This window comes from Pteropus alecto, unplaced genomic scaffold (genome assembly GCF_000325575.1).
Source record: "Pteropus alecto unplaced genomic scaffold, ASM32557v1 scaffold114, whole genome shotgun sequence".
Taxonomy (NCBI): Eukaryota; Metazoa; Chordata; class Mammalia; order Chiroptera; family Pteropodidae; genus Pteropus; species Pteropus alecto.
This window is the reverse complement of record NW_006435793.1, coordinates 3,603,614-3,628,761: the sequence shown is the minus strand read 5'-3', so window position 1 is coordinate 3,628,761 and position 25,148 is coordinate 3,603,614. Positions and strand designations below refer to the sequence as shown.

The window sequence follows — 25,148 nt, the reverse complement described above, 5'->3', positions numbered from 1 at the left end:
TGGCGAGTGTGACTCCCGACTTTCATATTGGTCACATTTGTTTGCTGTTGGTGCCTTGGCTCCCCGCTAAGCTGTTAGCACCCTGTCTTTGGGCGCCAAGGCTGGGCCCTCTCCTCTCCCCTCCCCATAGCAAACCTTAGCTCAGCTCAGCGCTAGGCTCAGAAGGCACCCTCTGTGCGTTAGCTGAGTGAAACGAGGGAGGGCACAAGGCTCACCATTAGTCTCTTTTGAACGCCCTTCTCTGAACTCAGAGTCCTGTCCTGGTCACAGTCTGGCTCTGGCCTCAGATCCCAAAGGCCCCAACCAGCACTACCACCCAAAACCCAAGCCTAGGAGACTTCTCACTGTTTTTAAGGTAAAAGTTGAAAATGTCGACTTCATAGTAAACATTAATTTAATCTCAGTTAAAGACAGTTTGTTTTTTCTAAAAAGAAAGTGAAAGAAAATGTCACAATCTTATGTGCATACGCCAAATACATATTTAAGTCAGTTGAATGAAAAGTGAGATCAATCATCAACTTTCTTCCAGATGCCAATTGTCCTCAAGCTCTAGGGGTAGTTATTTATTATGTTTGTTCCTGGCTGCTAAAATAACTTGATATAAAGTCCAAAAAGGAGTGTGTCTGATAAGGCTACAGGAAAATAAGAAAAAAAAAAAATACAAAACAAGAAAAGGATTGTAGGTCTAATATGTTAACATAATCGATAATTATATTTAGCCATGAGTTTCCCAGGGTAAGGCAGGAGAAAGACAAACCAAGTTAGATTGTTCTTATTACAGAAGAGGAGGAGGCATAATGAGTTTAGAAAGAAAAGAAAGCAAGCTAGCTACTTTCTGGGACTGAATTATGAAATAACTGTGTTTCAAAAGGACAATGTCTTCAGTGAGTTTTTCATCAAATTCAAACCTGCTCTACACGTGGCTTTTTGTTGTTGTTTGTTTGTTTCTAACACTCAGTAAAATACAAAGAGCCTAATACTAAAGCACATGTCAAACTTAAGTCACTTCCCAATGATGAATCTGAAGCTGGGCTGATGCGTGGAAGGCCTGGAAGAATGGAGATGAGTGTGTAGATGTGTATGCACAAAGCAGCTACTCACGGAACCTCTGCGTCGGTAACCACAGAGCCACACACACACACTTTAGATTGGGTTAGTCAATTCAAACATAAGTCACAGTCCTATAGGGCACAGCTTCCTGCTCTTCAGGATATCACAGCCCAAAAGCTATTCATTCATTACCCACTCCAGATGTCATTTTTTTCTAGAGCTGCAGGTCTAGAAAAGTTCATAAAACAAACAAACAAATGCACCCCGTGTCTTGGTTTATCTGAAGTACCCTTATTTGAAATAAAATAAGGACAAACACAAATAGCTAAGAATCATAATTATTATGTAACAGAAATGATAGCTACCCCGAATTGCTAAGGCCGTCGATCTAAACTCTGTCAGCCCAGCTATGGTCTGGCTTCAGAACAAGCATGTAAAAGCCTTGAGTTCTATTCTGATATGCAATTGGCTCACATTTTTTTTTTTCTCTCCCAGCTTAAATTAAGCTTCCTATGTGCCCCTTGATGCCTATCTTGGGGCTAATCCAGCTTTAGTCTTCCAGTGGCAAAATGGTCTGGGGGTCTTTTTTCTGAGGACAAAAGGTTCCAGATGACCAGCGATCAGGGCTGCTGTAGGGGAGTCACCAAAATCAGCTGGGGGTTGAATGAAATGGCCCTCGAGGACTCCCCGTCCTGACAGTCTGTGATTCCAAAATCCAGGCCCAACTTCAATCACCAGGGACTTCCTGAGGTTATGGCAGGACCGGGACCCGAGAGTGCCAGAGCTGGAAGTGACTCAGGCCTGTCCTTCCAGCTCCCTTATAAAGTGAAGCCTGGGAGAGACCGCCCTGCCAGGCAGCGACTCACTCAAGTCACTCCAGTTGTTGGTTACAGCAAGCCCTTTCGGGGCACCTTTTGTGTTCCCAGGATTGTGATTGTGACACAAAGGGGAGCAGAAAGGCTAGTTCCCTGAAACAAGAAACTTTACACCTTTTAGAGGAGAAAAGACTCAAAGATGTGCCTAAAAATTCAAGAATGCCTAAAAGCTATATCCAAACAAAATGGGGACAGGATTTGTGAAGACAGAGGCTGGTTAGGCAAAGCATCCTGGTTGGGGTGGGCCTTTAGCCAGCCTCGAAAGGAAGAGACAGGTTGTGGAGAGGGTCAGGAGGCATTCTCAGTGGAAGTATAAGCACAGGCAAAGGCAAGGCGATAAGACCCTGTATGCAGGACAGGAGAGATAGAAAGATCTAGAAGGACTGAGGAGCTATTATGGGGAGTTAGACCCAGAACGAAGGCCTATAATGCCAAGCTGAAAAGTTTGGTGATGAAAGCAGGTGAGAAGTGGGACCATGACAGTTTCCTGGACAGGCGTGACAGGTGATAAAAGTGTGCCTCTGGGTTACCCCAGGAAACTGTGCAGCTGTTCCCTTGGGGTTTCGCCCATAAGGAATTATGGGAGAATCATTTCAGTGATTACACGTAACATTCAGAGTCCTCGTTGATGATGTAGGATTTCTAGCTTTAAAAGCAAATTCTTACCCATCTGCTAATTTTTGTAAAAGACACGCATCTGATTCTGGTACTGCATCACCTTCCTCCTGCAAAAGAGAAATCTTTTCTTTCCAACACAGTATATTCATCCCACTCTTGCTGCTCCGAAGAAACAGACAGGCTGAATGTTTTGTTTTGTTTTGTTTTGTTTTGGTCATAAAAGCCTCCTGCAGGCCCTGTCCAACCACCGTGGTTGTTAGCAGTGTCTGAGCACAAAGGGGAAGGTAACTGGCCTCTCAGGTTTCCTTCTCACTCCTACCTGCCTCTGTGCTGGCTTCTGGCCCATGGCGGGGTCTCTGTGGTGCTTGAGTTTTGCCAGCCTGTGAGCAGGTGGGCTCCTCCTTGGTGGATATTCAGTCCCCATGCCATGGATCCGCCAGTGCTTCTGCAGACAGGCAGCCTGCCTGGGACCTATCCTGACAGGGGAACCTTTGATCCTTCCCAAACTGTGCACTGAGCTCTTACTAGAGTGTTCTGGGGGAGAAAGCAGGGCGCCTGGGCGTGGTGGGATCTGGGAGGGGCCGTGGAGCCCCATCTACGTTTTTCCATGGTGATCTCAGATGACTCCTATCTCCACACTATTTATAGCTGAGCCTGGCTCTCAGGTCCTGTAAATCTGCCACTGAAGTTCTCTCCACTTAATGAAATCCGAATTGCAGACTTCAAGTTAAGACAGTTGTGTGTGTGTGGTGGGAAGGGGGAAGGCGGAGTGGAAAAAAGAGAGTAACATGTTTAAAAGCAGAAAAGATCTCTTCCTGGGAAAGTCACTCTCTTACTACAGTCTCAAGGAAGCCTTCCTAAGAAGCACCCCATGCATGGCGCACTCCAAATGGATTTCATCATCTTCCCCAAAACCATCTCGGGAAAGAGCTCTACTCTCCTCACAGCCATTTGAGCCAGACATCTGGCCCTCTCTCTATACCCTACCCTCACCACAGCCAGTCGGTCACCTCCTCGCCATTCCCATTGCTCTGCCTCATGCCAAGCTCTCATCACATTCTCCTGCCATCCTGCAACTTCCTCGGGTCCTCCAGCTCCTCCAGGGCTGGCATCCCGCACAGTGCTCATCCCAAAGCTTGTCCTATCACTCTGCTTAGAACCCTTTGTGGGCTCCCACATCTCCTTAGGCTAAACTCGCTGACATGGCTCACAAGTCCCTTAACAACTGTGGCTGACACGTGGTGCTCCCTGTGTGCCAGGCACTGCTCAGTCTTACTAACTCCTGTAGTGCTGCCAATAGTCGGCTGAGGTAGGTGCTATTATCATCCCCATTCTGCAGTAAGGAAATAGGCCTAGAGAAGTAGGTAGTTACCCACAGGCAGAAGTGGGGTGCACTGGCAGTCCAGCCCCAGCGCCTGCACCCTCCACCTCCTCTCTGGGTGAGGACCTGCTAGACCCATCTCTTGACACCCCTGGCGAGCCATCCTCTTGCCATATTACTATCAATCAGTCCGAGTAGCATGAGTGGCTCAGGCAAAAGCACCCCTCTAGAGGGCCGATTACTCCTCTTGCTCCTGCTCCCTCCTTTATCATTTAAGATTCAACAGACATGTTACCTGCCCATCCTCGGAAGATCTGACCCCTTCATTATGCCTCATACTTGATAGAGACCTGCCAGGGTACCTGTAATATTTTATCAAACTTGTTGGTACATCTTGTTCCTCTGTTAGGCATTATACTTATTTCTGATTCTTGTGCTTGGCACATAATAGCACTCAGTAAATGCCGTTGAATATATAAACAGATGCAAAATGCTTCCCGGAGACATGATGGAGGTGTTCAAGCTTGGCAGGAAGCAGTGGAGGGAGTGCAAACTACCGGTGGAGGTTGGTCCAGGTGACTCAAGGTTCCTTCCAGCTCTGGCAGTAAGCAAGTCTGGCTCTTGCGATGATAAGCAGTGTAGAGGGGTTTGTGAGGTTTGTACTCCCAGTTATGTCACTTATTCATCGTGACCTGGGGCAAGTTACTTCCTTCTCGGCCTCAATTTCTTTCATTAAAATGGGGGAAAAATACTAGAGTAAGTAGGTGCCTTTTCTCTTTCATCCACTCCCGGTAAGGTCAATGCCAGGGGAACTTGGCACAGATCTAGCCCAGTGTACACAGTGAGGATGTGTAAGGGGAACAGAAATATGGAATCCCCTTTCTGTGCCCTGAGCCTTGGGCTGGGGACCCAGATTCCAAGTCCTGACTCTGTCGCCAGGTCTCAGGGCCCTGGCCCTTTTCTTCTCCAGGGGCAAGTTGCTAATCCTCCTTGCAGAACCCGATGAGATGTGGATATGGGAGCCCTACCTAGACTGGCCCGGATTGTACTGAGGGAGGCGCTGGACTGGGGCACAAGCCTTGGTCCTCGCTGGTGCCAGCTTTATTGCCTTGAGCAAGAAACGTACCCTCTCTGCTCTTCTTTCCTCATCCATGACGTGGTGACAACACTGACGTTCCAGACTTGCTGGAGGGGCTGTAATGAGGTGTTGAGTGTGCAAGCGGTGTCATGAGGACTGCCCTCCTGGCATGCTTGCTCAGCTAACGTGAAGATGCTTAAGTTTGGTTCATGTAAACCCTCTGGTCACCTCAGGCAAACCTCCTCCGCTCTTTGGGCTTCGGTTTTGGTTTCTCCACATCTACCCCAAGCTGTTGGACATTCCGACAGTTCCAGGAACCTGGCTAGACACAGTTTTGTCTTACCAGACTGCCCACCAATTTGTTATTCTTTTGACAGTGTGTAGGAGCTCAGGCACCAGCTGAACTCTAGGCCCCAGACTGGGAGACCTGCGTGCCGCCACGCCCCTCCCCGCAGCTCCCTGCCACAACTCCAATACTACACCTTCTTGGGTGGTTCTGCTTTATGTGCTCAGTGTGAAGCACAAGCTGATTTGGTTCTTGTTGCAGCTCGTACGCATCGATCTGGTGGCCGCAGGTCTACCGGCTCAGCTCGGGAACTGGAAGACATCTAAGTATAGACAGACTTTTTTCCTCTGGGCAATAGCTTCTTGTCTCTGCCACACTAGCAGCCCCCCGACTGCCACCTACTGGTTCTACAGACTTCTTTGCCCCCCCAACCCCCGCCTCCCTCTCTCGTGGCTGATATAGCTTGCTGCTTGGTCTTCATCTGCAGACACTTAATTCATTTCAAAACACTCTCCCTTGTCACAACAAAGGGAACCCCCTACCCCCATCCCCACTCATTCTATAAGCTAATGCCTTCAGCCTGCAAGCTCCTGGCTATTGCTTTCTTCTTTATGGCACTTAACTACTTTGTTATGTGATCAGTGTTTGAGTTTATATTGTCCCTGGGAAAATGTCAGGGTTAACCATAAGGGGACACAGATAATCGAGAGGCATCTTAGGGTGGAAACTGTTGTTTACATAGGCAGGAGGTCGGCCAGCTCCGAGGAAGAGCTGAGGGAAAATTTCCAGCAGGTTACGACCCTTAGTTTCATTAAGGTCAACTGAACTCCTTATCTGAAATGGATTAAGGATTGTCCACTGCAGGGCCTCTGTACACAAAGCTAAAACAGTGAAGCTGGATAGGGCGGTTTTATGCCTGTGTGGTCAACAACTTAGAAGTAATTTATGAATGAATCTACACTACCGCAGAACCTCATCAGTGAACGCTGACAAACTGCAGGGTTATTACACAACCCACACATAACTGTCCTTTAAAAACAACCGACTTCAGACTCCGTCAAAGTTAATAAGAAGCTTCACAGTGCTTTCGAGTCACAGCAGTGGTTCCTGGAACACAGCTGGCTTACTTACATCTCATCTCCATTCCTTTCCAGTGAGGAAGAGGAGGCTTGCAGATTTGACTGGGCCCATCATTCCCAAGTGCCGGAGTGGCGTCTAGTGTGTGGTGACGATGACCATGCCTTTGAACTGGACATGTTCTACTGATAATCTGTGCTCTGCAGTGGAAATCAGAAAGCAAAATGCCGGCACAAAAACCCTTTTGTGGTTCAGTTCTTTATGCACTAAGGTTTTAGGTTAACTAGTGGTTGCAGTTGAAAATTTTATAAACTATGGTTAATATGAAGTTTTTCTTTAGTCACAGAAGTTAATCTGGTTATTATTTAAAAAACTAAGAAGCCCCAGAACTGACAGATCTTACTGAAGACGTTATAGCAGCAGTGACTTAAGCCCAAGAGCTTGGTTTTGTGGCCTTGCTTTGTGATGTTTCAGATATATTTAAAATGTGTAACCCATAAAAAACAGCACACTCTTCCATATGGTTTAGAAGCATTATAAAATACTTTATTACAAATTTGATCTTAGCTAGTTAGCAAAAGATCATAATTCTTTATTAACCTCCTTTAAATTTTAAGAACCTCGAGATTAAAGCTGACAAACTGATTATAGAGTCAAGAATACAATTTTGTCCCTTGAGAAAGACAGACTGAAGCCACAGAGCTCTGCTAGGAATCAAAGAACATGAGGTTCCTTTTGCTGGATACAAGGAAATAACAGAAAAGCCAATGGTAAAATTTCAAGTTTCAAACACCATCTTTCTTCACTAATCCCAGGCAATAAAATTCCTTATGAACATCTGGGATTTCTTTAAAATTTAATACTAGAGTCAGAATTTTTTCCTTATCGAATGCCAAACTCATGGTGGATGTGAAAACCTATGGCCAAATACTATAGAAAACATCTTTCTACATTGCACAGTGGACTAATGGCTTATGTGAAATCAAACAGAGGGGTAAATTTCTAGTCCATCGTGGCTATGCTGACGGATCTCAACTACCTGTGGCAGCACTTACTAGACTAGTCACCGCTAATTTCCTGCCTGTAAAAATTAAGCCTCTGAAAGCCAGTGATAAAGATCCAGATATTAAAGAATTAGGAACCCTGGCCAAACCATCCCAAGATGATGATTCTGACAATGCAATTGTGGCATTGCTGCCGCATCCTTTTTAACATCGTGTGCACCTCTTGGGATCTAGCAAAAATGTTAAGCCAAAATGCCCTTGTGCCTTTTAATATACCACAGTGCCAGTTAAGCTAGTATTTCTGTTGCCTCGGGAGTTACTTTCATGAGTAACTGGTTAAATCTTACAATCAAGGACAAGCCAAAGAACTGATGAGCACAGACTAAGCAGCAGAGCACTGAGCAGAGAGGTTTTTGATCAAAAATGAAGTCTTGCACCCTGAACTGTAATGATGTGGACGGTACAGGGTAACCAGAGGCGAAGCCAGGGCCTCACCACTGTGGAAGAGTGTCTACTGAGGCTGCAGATGGGCCCTTGAGTGGCACCATGCTCCAGTGACAGCCAGGTCCACTGGCTTTGCCTTGAAACACAATTGCAGCTCTATTCTGCATCACTGGAAACTGCAACATCATATTAAATCTGTTGGTCTACGAATAGCTGCGTGTTTCTTGGGACCTGAGTGACAGGGACATGTGTCCAATATGTTGGCCAGAAGGCTGGGAAACCACCACGGCAGTGCTGAACAACCTTCACTCAAAGTATCTTATATTCCGAGGTACTCATCTAAAAACAACTGTCCAAATGTTAGTGTCATTATGCTAGTTTGAATCTCTCAAAGAGAAAACTTAAAAGCTAAGAGTGTGGTGGGTGTTGCGGGGAGCAGAGACTACTAGGGGGGTATCTCTGGCATAAACCAAGGCAATAAAAAATGAAGGTGGGCCACATCTTTAAGACTATCTGCTCCATCAGATGAGCTGTTGGTCTAGACCAAGAGGTGGCAATTTTTTTCTTTAAGGGGCCAGATACTAAATATTTTATGCTTTGCAGGCCATGTTTCTGTTGTAAATAAGTAATTCTGCCATCAATCTTTGTAAATAAATGGGTGTGGCTATTCCAATAAAACTGTTTACAAAAGCAGGAGGTAGGCCAAATGCTGGAGTTTGCAGATCCTGGTCTAGCACTCTCAGGCTAAGAGACACAAGGTAGGGTAGAGGTGGATGGCAGGTGACCTACAGAACCTAGTTCCAGAGTCTACTTCTAGCGCCAAAGCTTTTACATTTCTGCCATCAAGACAGACAGGTTTGGTGACAAGAAAAATTACTACCAGTCCTGCTGCATGGCACCGAAAGGGCATGACTTAGTTACCAAGCTCAAGGCTGTATCCCTCAGCAGCTTTGGAATCCCACACAGATCACCTTTCTTTACGCTCTAGCACCTTCTGAGTCAGAATGTCTCAGGTAAGTGGTCAGTGCCAAGTCCCTCTGCCCTCCTCCTGTGAAATACATGTGGCCAATACGGTGACTAGTTAGCCATGGTGGTAATGGCCAGCACTAAATTTACCCATTTCTCTGTTGTTGTAGCCTTGATATTCTTCAATCTGTGGTAGCCCCAAACCTAGCTTTGTGCAGGCTCAGAAATGCTGACGGTGCTACTCACTGGCCCGGCCCATCCTCCCCAACATCAGGCCTTGGCTCTGGATTCAGGGGGAACTGTGTCTGCTGTGAAAGTTCGCTGGGTATGCGTGGTCGTCGGGCTGTACACTCACATTCCTCTTTAAAGCTATTCTGGGTAGGGCCAGAAGCTGGCCTGTTCCCCTTGTCTTGACATGTGACACAACACGCTGTGAATCCTTGTCCTTGGCAGGCGGGGCAAGTCAAGACAAGCTGGCGGCACTGGGGAGTGGAGCAGAGTCTATACTGGTCCCATGGGGCACCACAGTATGAACATTCTGAAGGAAGAAAAGCCTTTGTTACAAACACACACATGTGCACACAGAGACAGGCGCTTCTCCAGTTCCTAAATATGTCTTAGCTCATCAGAATCTAATATATCCTGTTGTGCCTGGGAAGGTTTCTAAACAGTAAATCTGTTTTCTAACAAAAAAAAAAATGCTCCCCATCACCACTTTTTTTGGGGAAGGAGGTGGCTTCTGGGAATTGTCTTCCTGGTTCTAACATTCACTGACCCATTCCCCCCCCCATTAAAAAAACAGGTACCAGCACTTTTAATAACTATTCCAAAGCTGCCCAACCAACCACCTCTTGTTCAATGGCCTTTTGCCTTTAGATCATTCCCTTTTTCAGTGGAAGACAACACACCTGAATGCAGATGATCCCACAGTGACATTCAGCTTCTGCAGTCTACATCCCTCATCCCCAGGCCTGAGGTTCTCCTGCAGGTGCTGGTGGACACGTGACCACCTGGATTCCTAAATCTCACATTATCTACTTTCTCAGTTGGTTTTTCCCGCTGACTTCCTATTGTCATTGATAATATCATTCTTCTTCAAGTCTCCTTAGCAAGCTTATCTAAGCTACCCTTGGGCCTTCTCTCTCCCCTCTGTATTCCATCTTAGCTCCAAAACAGATGTGAAGTCGCTTTCAATAAGACACAAATATAAGACTACCAAAATGAATTTAAAAGATCAATCAAAACTCACATCTTATTCATTAGCTGAGAGGTAATGCCATCTTTCTCTGATCCCAGGAGATGCAGAAGTTTGCAACAGTCACTAGGGTTGTCTGCAACCTTTCCTATTCAAGACTGTGGCATCCAGGGGTAAGAGCCATTGTTCTAAAAGATGATTCCCATCCTTCATCGACTGCCCTCATGTTACTACATGTGCCCTTGTCTGGTAGCATGTTAGGGTAGACTCAAAACTACAGTCAAACCACATACTTCCTGTGACCTTCCCTTCTGTGACAATTCCTGCCTCTGGCCTCGGCCCGAGGTTCAGCTCTGACCTTGGAATGCCCCACTCACCTAAGTTAAGTACCCACCCCGTGAGTCCACAGACCATCTAAACTAGGGGTGCTTTGATTCTGTGCCATGGATTTACATGGCAGTCTAGTGAAGACTATGAACTCTGTCTTAGAAAAATGTTTTTTAAGTGTATAAACTACACAGGATTACAAAGGAACCCAGTTACGTAGAAATGCAATATTTTAAATTATTTTTAAAAATCTGGGATACATTAAGATATTTATTAGCACATTAAATAATAAGACTTAATGGTGGGCCGAATAACTTTCTATTTTGAAGCAATGAGGAACATAAATGCTATTTTGAGATATCTGGAGCCACTAAAATCTATGAAAATATTGTGATTTCTATTGATGACAGTCACAGGCACGTCTAATATTACTGGTTTGTTGCTTACATTTATAATAGAAGAAAGTACTACATTTAGTGAGTTATAAAAAATATAAAATTATTATAATTATTTTCCCATCAAAATTCACAGAATGCCTGAATTCTATATATTGACCCAGGTCAAGACTCTTGATTTAACCTATCCAACTCCTAGCAGGTAGATAGAGCGAGGGACATTATCCTCATTTTAAAGGACTTGCCTAACCAGTAAATGGTGAAGCCAGGATCCAAATACAGGCCTCTTGACTTCTGGTCCAGGGCTCTGTCTGCTCTGCTGCAGGATCTCCAACTCTGCTGGGCAATGGTGGCACTGTGTACCTCCTTTCCCTGTTTTATTCTTCATGCAATCAGTACTATGCCTTCCAGAATGGTTAATACGCAGTGTGCCTGATCACAGGTTCAGGTTCTAGGCTTCTGCTGACCTACCTGACACCACGTCATTGTTGTAGGACAAGGCATAACGGTCATCGAAAACAAACAACTTCCCCTTGTAAAAACCATCCGGAAACTCTTCCAGGTACTTGTGGATGCCGCCCTTGAGCTGGAACACTTCCTTACACACTCCCTATGTATGGAAAAACAACAGGAAGTGTGAGGAGACAAGCAGAGAACAGTAAGAAGCTCCACAGAGCGGCGTGGCGGGAGGGATGCCAAAGAAGGGGCTCCTGGCTCCCACTATAGGACACTGAGAAATTGCTGACCAAGGGGGTCAAGGGACCAACTGGCCAGACCCTGCCTACCGGGGGGATGGGTGACGACAGCACTCAGGGCCTTCGCTCTCTAGATCCATCGAAGCCCAACTATTTTTGCTGCCCCCTAAATATAGGAAGACACCTGTTGTGACATGTAATGTTACTGAATTTTCTCTCCTCAGGATCAAGAAAAAGGATTAGGAAAAGGGAGAAAGTAACTGATCTTTCCCTTAGTTACTTGATGAATCTTAGAGACTGTTAAGTGCTTTTCATATTTTGAGATTAAGAACTTCTTATTTTATACTTACAAACTGTAGGCTGAAACCATACAAGGGGACAATAAACCCCTGGCTGGCTGGGGGAGGAGAAGGGATGAAGGTGGGGGGTGGAAAGCTCCACAAATGCAGTGGGTGAAGCCTTATTCACCACCAGGCCCGCAGGGCCCCAAGGGTGGTGACTCACCTTGGCTTTAAGGTAGGCTGAACCCCGCTCACAACGGATGCCCCCAGTGCAATACATCAGTACCCTCTTCTCTCTGAAAAGTTCCAGATTTTTGTCAACGTAGCTAGGGAAGTAACTGAATTTCCTGATGTCTGGGGCTAAGCAGCCCAGGAATCGTCCCTACAACATGGGAGCAGCACAAGGAAAATGATCAGAAAAGCATACCTGGTAGGAACGAAGGTTCTTTTCTGTGTCAAACACCCCTTCCCCCACCCCCACCCAAGAAACTACCAAGAAAGGAAATGCTTGGTAGTTGTTGTTCTCATCCAACACTCTGACCTTTCAACTTTAAGATCTGGAACTTGGAGGCAAGGCTGATGGTCTGTGGGTCACTTTGCCAGAGTTCTCAGAAGAACTGGAGAGGCTGCCCAAAGCGAATTTTACAAGATCCTTGACATATGTCAAGGGTAGGCACATGGGAGCCAAAAAGTACATTACGTGCCAAGATGTCTTTAATTCATATTTTCTTAGACATTCTTACTAGATCCTGAGTTCAAAGGCTTGGGTTTTCTCGGACGCTGCTAGCAGCAGGAAGAGATCCATGTGACGTGGCCACAGGTGAACACACACACAGTATCCCCTTTGGAAACATGCCATGTTGTGGGGACTCAGTTCTGTTCTTACTATTTTGCTTTCATAGAAGTTTCTGCAGTCCAGTAGAATAGTATCGTTTTGTTCTTGATTTGCCTGAGACAAAAACTTTCCTACTTCTTTATGAAATTCACCTGGGGATAAATGGATTCCTAAAACCAAACCAAAAAAAAAAAAAAAAAAATAGTTAAAACAAAACAAATTAACAAAAATAAAACCCAATCACTATTGATCCAGGCCAATGACTTACATGTTGTTTCTTTCCACCCAAACCTTTTCTCTTAATAATTACGATTATGTCTCAAAATTACATTATCCGATGATCATAAAATAATTTAGTAATTCTAGGTACCCTCACTCTCTCCCCACCTAAGATGAACACTACTGGGGGACCTGGCAGTTGAGAAACAGTCAAAAAATCTGCACCCTCATACCTGAACTAACCCAATGATAAAAGCCAGACAGTTGGGATCTACATTGCTAAGTGGGTTTTGTTGGTCCATTGGATGGCCAGTGTTCTATTGTCACTATACATGGAGGAGCCTATACATGTATATGCTTGACAACAGGCTTTATAAACGGTTCTATACCACGGTCAATCTCAAGTTCAAGGCTAAGAACTTTGGCACACGCAAGTGTGATAAAGTTGGAATGTGTTTTTAAAAAATCCAAAAGGGTAATAAGCATATATCTTAAGTTTGTGTATATGACTAAGAGAAAAGGTGTGAGGGTTGACATTTTTTACGCCAATGGAGAGGAAAGAATGAGAAGATGGAGGAGTGAAAGCAGACGAAGAAGATAAGCAAAATATAAGGAGACTAAAAACAAGAGAACCTATCTTGGTGGGCCCTTTGCCTTCTTAACTCTCCAGGATAAAATATTCCTGTATCTTCAGGAAACTGAGGAACTTTTGGTGAATTTGGCAGGGTGGAGTAACCACACCTCGTGGGCAGGGGCTCTGGTGACTTTAGTCACCACTCATGATAGAGTTTGAAAGCACCAAAGGAGCCTCTTTCTGTTTAGGAATGAATCCCAACAACCACCTGGGAACGCTGAGTAACAGGTGGGGCTAGAGCCCCTGAGCATGGCCAAAGAATCTGGATTCCGACCTGCCCAATCTAGGATTTTAGGGAGAATGCAAGAAGGCTAGATATATATTTAAGTTATCACACGGTCACCAAAACAGTGGGGTGAAAAGGGAGGTTCAAACATGGTGAGAAGCAAGGAAATCTACTAAGAAATCTGCTAAGAGCCACAGGGAACCAAACCCATTCCCACTGCTATTGTTGCTGCTCTCCTGGTCCTGCAAGGGCCTGGCTGGACACTGAGTCACATCGACATGTATAAAAGAGGTGCCTTCAAACGACTTGGCTCAAATGAAAACGGCGTAGTACAGCCTGGAGCCCACTCTCCCCTAACCTCCTGAGCAATGTCCTGTAGTGCCAAGGAAGAGAGATTTGCAGTCATCCCGCCTCCTCCTAATAAGGTCAGGACACAAAGCAGACACGGCCCTTTTTGCCCCTTCTCTCATGTATTAAGTCTCTTTTCCCAGATGCTTGTATCTTTCCTCCATTTCCCCCTGGCTTAACTCTTAACGCCTTTTCAATATTTACATGTTAAAAAATGAACATAGAATCAGTCAGAAGTTTTTGCTTCCTGATGAAAGGAGACAATACCACCTATGAAGTAGTCTTGGGGGGCAAAAAAAGAAAAAGAGGAAATCCAACCTGAATCTGGTCAGGTGTCTAGATCTGAGCTGTCCAATATGGTAGCCACTAGCCATATATGACTAGCCGCACATCCGTGAAATGTGGCTTGAGATGTGCTGAAGTAAGAGTAACACAGCTACAGGATATTAGGGACTTAGTATGCAAAAATAAAGTAAAATATCTCAATAATTTTTTACATTAGACACATTGAAATAGTATTTTAGCTACATGGTATATTATTGAAATTAATTTCACTTGTTTCCTTTCACTTAAGATGTGACTACTGGAAAATATAAAATTCCTTATGTGGCTCACGATATATTTGTATCAGACAGCACTACTCTAAAGCTAGCTACCAATTTACAGAAGATTCAGAGGACAGAGGAACAGCCCATGGAGATGCAATCAGCATTATCCTGACTGTGGGAAACTCTACAGATGAAATGATCTAGTTCCTTCAAAAAATAAACTTTACGGGAAAAGAAAAGATGGAGGCGAATCTATAAGTTAAAAGAGACTTAAAGAGACAGTGATCAAACACAACGAGGGGACCTTACTTGAATCTCAACAGAAACACACTTAAAAAATTACGAGATAACTGGGAATTTTAAGCGCTGGCTAGATATTTGGTAATATTAAGAAATTATTGTTACAAATGTTTTAGACATGATGACAGTTTTACATTTATCTTCTAGAGATATATACTAAAATACTTATGAATAAAATGACACAACACTGGGATTCCCTTCAAAATAATCCAGGATGGGGAAACAGGGTGGGGATAGATGAAAGTTGGCCATGAACTTGTAATTACTGAAGGTGTGTGAGGTACATGGGAGTTCACTATACTATTTTCTCTGTTTTTAATGTTTAAACATTTCATACTAAAAAATCAAAACAAACAAAAAGCTCTGCCAAACAAATGTCTTTCAACCATCTATGGTAATCATGAGGAAGAGGGAAAAGAGAACGTTCTAGAGCACCTGCAAACATACTGATTTGGTGTTGAAAGCCACTGGCTACCCATAGCAAAAAGCCTGTGTGTTTTAATCAGCTGATGAACTATTTACAAGTAATGATTACATTCTTCCCAAACTGCTACTTTGGCAAGAGAAAACAAGTTCTTGCCAAACCATCAAGAAGAATAACTAAGACAGGTCATTCTGAAGGGCAAGTCAATTACCATAGCACCAAAGAGAAGACCAATTTAAGCATTCAATGACCCAAATATCAGCCACCCCACAGCTATTTTAAAGAAAGGATATATCACAACTCTTGCTGGTCAGTCTGTCTTAACTTTCACATTTATCTCTATATTGTTTTAACTTTTTGAAGAAAAATAATTTTTTTTTTTTTCTAAAAGCAAGCATACCAGGCTTCTTGTAGGAGATCTTATTGGGACTGATCCCCATAGGCACAATTTCTTCAAATACACCAACACGCAATTCTGGAAAACAGAAAGCTCCTCCTTTGCTGGCCTAGCCAATGAGAAACAAAACAGAATATGGTTCTCACTCTATCTCCAGATATAAGACATTTACGAGCAATATTATTTCCCTGTGTGGTGTGGAGTGCCGATCTGATCATTCCAGGTTGACTACAAATGTAGTGATCCCCTGAAATGGCCAGGATGTCTCTCACGTGAACAAACATGTCTAAGTATTAGAGTTTAGACTGTGTAAGCTGTCACATCCTTCCTCCATAAGAAGAAAGAATGAGGTCCAGAGATGGCACTAACTTGCCCAAGATCACATGGCAACTTAGTGGAAGAAGTGGAATGAATGTACTCCTTCTACTGCACTGCCTCGTAACCTAAGAGAGAAAAGGTAGTTATCTGCTTATTTCTCTACACTAACCTCTCCTTCATAACCTACAGTAGGAAGAGGCACCGAGGCAGAGGCAAATGGCTCTAGATCCATTTTATTTTCATTTTTTCTTACCTTAAAATCATCCTTACACAGATAATCTTTAAACAATGGGCAGGAAAGCATGACTTCCACATAGAGTCTGGTCGCCAATTTGCTTCCACCAACTGTCCCATTGATTCCTTCTGTAGCAATTCGAACCTGAGACACAAGATGATGAGAGAAAGGAAATACCGTCTGCTCTTAGCTTAGTTTAAATCTTCCCAGGGCAGAACAGGCTCATGTGTTAATGAATTTAACAGGAAAAGCAGACACTGCTGTGGACACCAAAGTGTAACCACACAAAGGTACTTGTAGTTTTATAAAATGGCACTGCCCACAGTTCAGACGAGGCACTCAGTTAAAGTGTTGCTGAACAAGAGAATGAAATGAAGCTACTGGAAAGCCCCATGTGCCATGGAGCTCCAGTTATCCAATAGCCAAAGAACTGAATTTTGAGCTCAATCCAGGTCAGATCTAGAATCAAGATTCAGCTTTGCCGCTTACTTGCCAAGTGGCCCTGAGAAAATTAATTTACTTCTCTTCAATTTCTTCATCTTGATAAAACAAGAATAAAAGAGAACCGACAATGAAAAACACTGCTTGGAAGATATTACCTAAGTCCTAAAGCACAGATCACACCTGAGGGCTGGGAATGGGAGTGAGTACATCTCTGCATAGTGTTTGGGGAAAGCCCACCATTGCAAACCCACCCCCAGGAATACAAGTTCCAGGAGTGTGTTTTTCTGTTTTGTTCACTGTTGCATTAACGAGTGCAAAGCACAGTACCTGCCACATAGTAAGCATTCAATACGCATCTATCAAACACATGAACGTGTATCCATATGAGACTTTCTGACTTCTCAAACCCTCTATTCTCTTTGAAATGCTTCACTGGTTAGGGGTCATTAGAGCCTGGGTTAAGGCCCCCGCCTTAAGAAGCAATGCTCTGGGAGCCCTGAAAAGTTAGTTGTTTTGATACTACAAAATCCTTTGGATGACTTTAAAGATGGATTATCTTTGGATAGAGCGGAGCTCTCTACAGAAAAGTGCTAGAGAGAAAGTGAAACACTGTATCATGATATTCTCTGGAAAGAGGTAATTTAATTCATACTGTTATCACTACCTATATAATAACAATACCCCCCAATGCATTAGAATTTGAAAAATTTAAAAGGCTCCCCTTTTTCGGGGCCCAGAGAAGATGCTTTATTTGTGCCCTCGCTTGATTCAATTCTTTAGGGCATGGATACAAAGGGGATTCATTTCACAAGCCAATGCCAACACACTAGTGGTAACTATCCATAGTTCCATGATAAGCATTCTGGATCATATCCTTCAGAGTACAGAAGTCTAGTGAAGCCTGTTCTGGGCATGAGAGAGGAAAGCAGAAAGCATATGCATTCTCTCTTGTACAAGCTACTGTACCTATTACTAACTCATATATTTTTTAAGAGACTACATAGAAAAATAGAGCAGAACCAAAATAAAGGTTAGGAAATCTACCATAAAACTGTTTCAGATGTGACAAAGAGGTACGTAACTGTCTTTCGGGTAGGCTAGGAGATTCTTTCCTATGTTATCTTAATCTCAGAACCCAAATAAAAGACAAGCACATCCACTCCCTTTATAGCAATCTCTAAACTCATGTACTAGACTTTCAATTCTGGGATTCTTCAACAGTAACCTTCCAAGGAGCTCCTTGATGAAGAAGGCCTTAAACCTTCAGATGAAAAGCAATAGTTAGCATTTATGGAGCACCTGTTATGAGACAGGAGCTTTATATTATTATCCTGAGTGCGGATATCAAAACTCCCATTTGACAGAAAAGGAAACAGAAGCTCAAAGAAATCAAGTAACCTACACAAGGGCACAGAGTTGGTAGGTGTAAATCTGGGATTTAAAACCAGATCTTATTGGCTCCAAATCTTGTAATTTTTTCCTATCCAAAGCTTCCACTGCATTCCCTCAAATATCTTGAGGAAATAAGGAACGTATAGCAATAGAGAACAGAAGCTTATTTCCACAATTCTAGAACTTTTAAGTTCTCCTCTTTCTCTACCTGAATGCCAATATTCTGCCAAATCTACCAGCAGAAAACTATTTCAGTAAAGTGGGCGTGTATCCTTGAAGCCTAAGATTTTAGACTTAAGATCCAGGCAGGTGCTGCCACCTTGTGGTTAGAGACCCTCACTGCTAGTTTACCTCAGGCTGAGTCAAGAATAAAAATCTGCCTCTAAACCAAGGAGATAGGTATCTTTTTTGGACATTCAGGTTTACCGTGAGAATATCCACCTTTCAAGGTGTTCTTTAAACAGAGATTATGATTCAATCCACAGATGTTTACTAATTATTTTTACTATGTGCCAGGAATTGTGCTAGAAATTAGGGATATAATGGTTGGAAAAAATACCATTCTTGCCCTCTTGGAGTTACAGACTGAGGTCACACATTAAAATAATAGCTACAAACTGACAAATGCTATAAAATTACTATAAGATGCTATGGGAGTGTATTTGAAAAAAACAGATTTAGACTGAAGTTCAGGAAATCTCTCTGAGGAAGTGTCATTGAGAACTGAAGATTGAGTAAAAATTAGACAGGAAAACCAAGTAGGTGTGGTAGAGTTCCTTGAAGAGTTTTCTTGTAAAAAGGCCCAAAGACATAAAAAAAACCTTGGGGGCTCCGTGAAACCGAAAGACCCTGTTGCTGGAGTATAATGAGTAAAGAATGGTACTAGATAAGCAGAAAAAGTAAGAAAGGGCCAAATAATGCAGGAACTTAAGGGCATGTTTAGGATTTAGGTTTTACTCTGAATGCGCTGGATAGCCACTAAAAGATTTTGAGGGGGCGGGGAATATGATTTTATTTAACTTTTAAGATCATTCTGGCTGCTGTGTGGAGGAGAATGAATTAAATGGCAGGCAAGGAAGGAAGAATGAGAGTAGTTTGGAAGCTACTGAAATGGCCTAGGTATGAGAGGGTGGGGGCTTTGTCTAAGGTTATGGAAGTGGAGGAGAGAGTAAAGAGAGTCAAGGGATATTTTAGAGGTAGAAATGGCAGGACCAAGTGATGAACTGAATGAAGTAAATGAAGCTTTCGGTCACTATCTGTTATAAAACATGAATGTGAACCATATCACTGACTGATCAAATGACTGCCTCAGGGAATTAAAACCTGGGACATGTGTGGGAAAGAAGGTTTAAGATAGTACCATGTCATAACCAGACGGTTATGATTTAAAAGTGTTTGAATATACACGTGCATCTATATGCAATCATCGAGGATATTAAAAAAATAAAAAGAAAATAATCCATAATCCACTTGTAGAAATATTCACAATTAACATTTTGATATTTACTACCCTCCATCTTTATATACAGACACCCTAGGGTTTTGTTACAAACATATATTCATGCCTTTATTCAACTTTCTCCAAATATTTACCGTGTTATGTGCTAAGCCCTGTTCTAGCACTGACGATATATCAATTAAGACAAAATTCCTATCTTCATGAAGCTTATATTCTAAAAGGAGCTAGATTAAAACAAATTAAAGATAATACTTCCAGACAGCAGTAAATTCTTTGAAATTCTCAGAGCAGAAAGGAATAGAAAATGATGAGGTCTACAGAAAAGAGTACTTTAGATTAGCATTCTGAGAAGATAACATTTGAGCAGAGATCTCAAGTGGGGGATGAGCCATGTGAAGATCTAGGGAAAAAGCATTTTAGAGGGGAAGGGAACAGCAAATGCCACTACCATGAAATTGAAAGATCTTGACATGTTCTAGGAAAATTAAGAAGCAATTTGGAATCACATCTATATGTATAGTTCCATAAAATGGTTTTTCAGGTACCATATCAAGAACATTTCCCTATGCCGGGATCAGCAAATATGTCTGCTTTTGCATAGATTTGTTGGAACATAGGCATACCCATTCATTTATATATTGTCTACAGGCATACCCATTCATTTACATATTGTCTACAGTTGTTTTCATGTTACAACAGCAGGGCTGAGTGGTTTTTTATGCAAAGCCTAAAATATTTACTGTTTGGCTCTTTAAGAAAAAGTTTACTGACCTCTGGTCTATGCCATTAAATATTCTTATAAAATACGTTAAGAGATATTTAGTATTCTATTTAAATGCCTAGCAAGATTTCGCTAATTTCTAAAAACACAAAAGTGAACCCTTTGTAAGGAGCATAGCCTCTGCAATCCAAGTCAGAGGCCAGACGAGCCCAGTGAAGGGCAGGGTGTGGGAGGCGTTACCTTGCCTGTGAGGTGCAGGTGCTGACATAGAGCTGTCTGCCAGGCACAGATCCAGTGGGGATCCTCTAGGTCACAGTAGCAGTAATAAAGTAGCACCTCCCCCTCATCACTGCCCTGGCCACTGTAAAAAGAAAATCACTGGCATAAGGAAGCCACGATTCATAAAGTATACCCAGGCAGAATCAGAGGCCGGGCTGAGATGGAGCCACTTGTGCCTGCCATTGTGCCTATTACTGTTCTCCTGAAATGGGAATCAATTCCTATCTGTAGTTGCTCTGAAGAAGAAAATATCTGCATTTTATAGCTGAGTAAACTGAGGCCAATTCCTTCCAGGTAAAACAGCTACCAAGTGATAGTCAAGACTCTGAATACCAGTCTTCTGACACTAGAATCCATACTTTCTACTGCACTGTGCTGCCTTCTAGTAACTAGTCATGGGACCTGGGTGGGTCTCTTATCCCACTAGCTGGATTTATTATCTCTGAGCTTTCATTTCCTCATCTGTAAAACTGGAGAACTGAAATAAGCTGCATTTTCCAAAGTGTGCTCTGAAGCTGTTCTATGAAATTACATGTTTGAGAAATCCTGCTGGCAACATCTCCCTCTTTGAGTCATAGTGAAAGCTCCTTATCTATTGAAGGCTCTGAGAAGTCCTGCAATAAAGATACTTTAACCTGGTGCTTCCCAAACCTATTTGTCTTTAGTACCTCTTTTCAGTACCTGATAGCATCCTCCACAACTAATGTTACACAGACATATTTTAGAGGATGCTATAGTAGAAGATAATTAAGGTCCTATCCAGCTCTGCAATCTATAACTCTTTCAGTATCCTCGTTATATTACAGGGCCTGTCCTCCTCCAAAATCCTGTCTATTTTAGAGCCTATCTATTTTCCTTTCTCTAAACTCCAGTAACAAATTATCTGAACCATATAATTTAACTAATAATTATGTAACCTGTCTCATATCACGTGCTAATAATTGTTTTATGTCTTTTTGTTTGTTTCTCTAACTAGAAATTCCTTGAAATGCAGGGCCACACAGAAATAACAAAGCCACATCTGTATAGCACCTTACAGTTCACAAATGTTCTTACCATGATCATTTCATATAATTCATACAGCAGCAATATTGTGAGGTAGGCAGGGCAGGCATTATTATTCCAATTTTAGAAGTGAGGAAATGAAAATAAAAAGAATTTTAGTGACTAGCAAAATCGGATTCTAAGTTCAATTCTCTTTCTCCTCTTCTTTCTGATAAACAAGGGGAATTTGGCACTAAATACTAGTGACAAAAGTGTGTCAAATTTGGACATTTTCTATTCATCAAATAGTTTAGAAATTGCTTAAAATCAGAAATCTGTCCTCTAAAATTCTGTAATATTATGATTTGGTGAGTTTTTTCAAAGGCAGGACCTAAACTCCTAATCCTATGCCTCAGTTCTAAAAGTTAAAATCTTTTCTAAAACATTCAGCTCAGAAAACCACATTTGGTAGCAAAATCCCTTTTGCAAGCTCTGATGTTATTCAGAGTAGAGGAATCATTTAACATTTCTGGGCCTTCCAATTTCTCTTTGAAAATAATACAATTTTTGCTCTTTACTTCTCCCTAAAGATAAGATGTACAATTGCTTCCAAGTAACCTAGCGACAATACCAGCTGTGTGGGTATATGCTACTGCATAGGCGATGATCTCCTATTAGACATAATACACGTTTATTGGCCTAGCTTAGGCCTTTCGAGAGATTCTGTGCCTTTAGGATCTTGCCATTTTAGTGAATGGGTAGCGATAGCTCATTGTGGCTGGAAAAACATTTAAACTAAACCAAAATACAGAATGAAATTCTTACCTTGTCTGCTCATCAAGGCTAAAGCAGCTTATATCAGGGAGCCAAATGGATACTTCATGGTTACGAGTAAGATATTCTATTACAGGGTTCTTTTTGTCTGCAGACTTAAGACTCTTTGAGGTGTTCAATGTTACAGCCAGCTGCTTTAAAATAGAAGCAGTCTGGTGGCAAATCTCATCTGCATGTTGTGTTGCCACATGTCTATGGATGCTGGTCTGGTCTGTGAATAGCTGAAGACAGCATTTCCACCATTTTTCTTTACATTCAAAAGAAGGTGCCGGAACTTCTTTGGTTTTGACAAAAAGGGCAAATGCCTGAAATTACATTTCAAACTGTCACTGTTAAATACCCTTAAGTTTAAGGCTAAAAGAAGTCTCAGTGAAATCCCTTCTATTATGTTTCTACAGGGGTTTCTGGTTTATGTCCTACTATTCTGTAGAACTTCCTGTGAGAGAACGGTTTTAATAGCAAGCTTTATACCAGCTGGACCAAATCAGGAGTCTTAGATAGCAAATGCCCTATTATCTCCCTATTCTACTTATGACTAAGTCTTCTGGGTTCCTGGGATTCCTCCTGTCACCCTCGATTGGGAAAGGAATCTAGCCCACCTGTCTAGGATCTGTCCCCAAGTGCTCCACCATAAGTTTTCCAAAACCACACCCCGCCGATGATTCTCCTTTGTCTGGCATTGAATTAAGATCACTAGTAATGGCCCCAACTAGACCTTACCTTGAACATGGCAGCAGCCTAGTATCTTACTAGCCCTCTGTTCCTTGGAGGATAATCTTGATAAACTACTTCTAGTCCTATCTGCCTTAGCTATACACACATGATCCCAAAACATTAATGGCAATTTTACCTTTTTTTTTGCAAATGAGTATTTCTTCTTTGTATTGACATCTAGCTCTGCTTTGAGACTGCTATTGGGATTGATAAGACTTGTATCTTTCAAATCCAGGTCTGCAAATTTTAAAATACAGGACTCCTGGTCATCTCCCTGGTCTGGTGAAGTGGAAGAAGGCATCTGGTTTGGTTGCAGCAGTGGGGCAGATTCCTTTCAGTTAACTATCTCCTAGAAAGTGGGCAAGGGAGAAACGACAATGTCCAAGTCTTTGATTACTACTTGAAGTAAACTCGAAGCTAATCAATGATACAAATGAGCTATCTATTCACTCACACATTCGTTCAATAAATATTTATTTAGAAGGCATTGTTCTAGACATTGGGGATAGAGCAGTGAATGAAACAGAAAATGACTCTGCTTTCTTACAGCTTACATTTCAGTGGGGAGACAGAAAGTAAGCAAATAAATTGAGTTTTTAAAAAAGTCAGATGGTAAAAAGGGTTATGAAGACAAATAAGCAGGGGAGGAGCCAGAGCAATAGAGGGATATTTAAAACACAGAGGGTAGTCTGAGGCAGTGGCATTTGAGCAGAAACCTGAATTTGGGAGCAGGTCATGAAAATATTTAGGGTAAATGATACCAAAAGAGCACTGGTATGAACCAAATCAATCAAACTATGTGCTAGTAACTTCAGTTATAAAGACTTTGTTCTTTTTTGCCCCCTAAATTTTGAGCTGTGCAAATTCCCTTTCTTAGAAGAAATAACTACCAAGAGAGCCTCATTTTAATGAGCCAGAACAAATATTCAAATTGCTATAGTGGCCAAATCTTGTTAAAACAGACACACTACAATCAACATACTACAGTCTTTCTTTTATAAAACAAATGTTACAGGTGACAAAGAAGCAACATAAAACACAAAGGCAACATGAAACACTGGGAAAAGCACGCACTTTGGATTGTGGTGCACCTGGGTGCAAATATGTGAACCTAGGCAAGATATTAAACTTCTCTTGAGTTCTAACTCTCTGATTTCTATAAAACAGATGACAGTATCAGTACCTATTTGCAGGACTGCAGTGAGGACTGGAAGGGAATAAGTAAAGTGTCTGGTACACCCTTAGTTCCCCTACCACTCTTGGCTCATCTCAAATAATACTCTCCTTCAAGTATCCTACCCGGGCCACAATGAACTTTGCCTAGTTCCACAAACAAGCCAGGCCCTCTCCTGCCTCAGCATCTCCACACACCTTTCCGACCACCCAAAAATGACCTCTCCTCACTCTAAATCCTTCTTAGTTCTTGCTTAATTTATATATTCTTAACTACTCTACGTGGGGACTTTGCTATGTGCCTGGCACATAGAAAATACTACAGTGGATACAGGTCTTTGTAAAAACAGTTAAGGTTCCTGCTCTCTGGGAACCTTATATTCTAGTAAGAAAAGAGAGACACTAAATAAGAAAATCAATTTTAAAAAAATCAAAATATCAGTGATAAGAGCTGCTGCTTTTGAATTTCCTTTGCTGGGGATCCTCCTTATCCCAACCTGTTAAGTGTTGAATCATTTTCTCTCCATTCACCCTCTAAGTGATCTCGTCTAGTCCCAAGGATTTAAAAACTATATTTGCCACAGAATAACTGTGAAGGGATATGTGTGAAACTAGACTGGCCATTAGTTGGTAATTGCTGAAGCTGGCTGATAAAAGTACATCAGGGGTCATTCTACAATTTTCTCAACTTCTATAAATATTTGAAACTCCCATGAAAAAAGAAAAAAGCGAAGCAATGATAAAGGAAAACTTATGTTTAGAACACTGTACACTGTACACATTTATGTCTCCAAGCCATCCCTCTCTCTTAAACTCCAAAGTCACATATCCAACTGTCTACCATCCAGATGGCTTTGCCTGGAGGGCTAAAAGGCTGTTCAAATGCAACCAATCGAAACCAAATTCTTGCTCTTTCCCAGTCCTGCTGACTTCCATAAATGACATTTTTACTGTCCCGTTTACTCAAAAAAAACTTTGGGCTTTTTCTTGACTCCTTATTCTTTCACACTATCATCCAGCCCCTCAGAAAATCCTATCAGCTTTTGAAATAA

General features: G+C 42.3%; 2 protein-coding genes across 6 annotated transcripts in view; one reads left to right on the top strand and one right to left on the bottom strand.

The window, feature by feature from the left end:
* The window catches only part of TMOD1 (tropomodulin 1), a 59,852-nt gene extending 53,160 nt beyond the window's left edge, over positions 1–6,692 (top strand). The window contains 1 exon segment of the mRNA XM_006911551.3: positions 6,383–6,692. Within this exon segment, the coding sequence (XP_006911613.1) occupies positions 6,383–6,447 (65 nt within the window). The 3' untranslated portion in view covers positions 6,448–6,692.
* Positions 6,693–6,826: 134 nt separating this feature from the next.
* Positions 6,827–25,148, bottom strand: part of TSTD2 (thiosulfate sulfurtransferase like domain containing 2) — a 19,424-nt gene continuing 1,102 nt past the window's right edge. For 3 of the 5 annotated variants that reach the window (XM_006911552.3, XM_006911553.3, XM_025046555.1), the window contains exons 2-10: positions 23,060–23,272; positions 22,201–22,514; positions 20,353–20,473; positions 16,115–16,240; positions 15,547–15,652; positions 12,499–12,617; positions 11,836–11,994; positions 11,108–11,246; positions 6,827–9,257 (exon numbers count right to left, since the gene is read on the bottom strand). In XM_006911552.3, the coding sequence (XP_006911614.1) occupies positions 8,962–9,257; positions 11,108–11,246; positions 11,836–11,994; positions 12,499–12,617; positions 15,547–15,652; positions 16,115–16,240; positions 20,353–20,473; positions 22,201–22,514; positions 23,060–23,224 (1,545 nt within the window). In that variant the 5' untranslated portion in view covers positions 23,225–23,272 and the 3' untranslated portion in view covers positions 6,827–8,961. Of the gene's footprint in view, positions 9,258–11,107; positions 11,247–11,835; positions 11,995–12,498; positions 12,618–15,546; positions 15,653–16,114; positions 16,241–20,352; positions 20,474–22,200; positions 22,517–23,059; positions 23,273–25,148 lie in introns of those variants that run through there. The other 2 variants (XM_015589075.2, XM_025046556.1) reach the window with 2 other exon arrangements.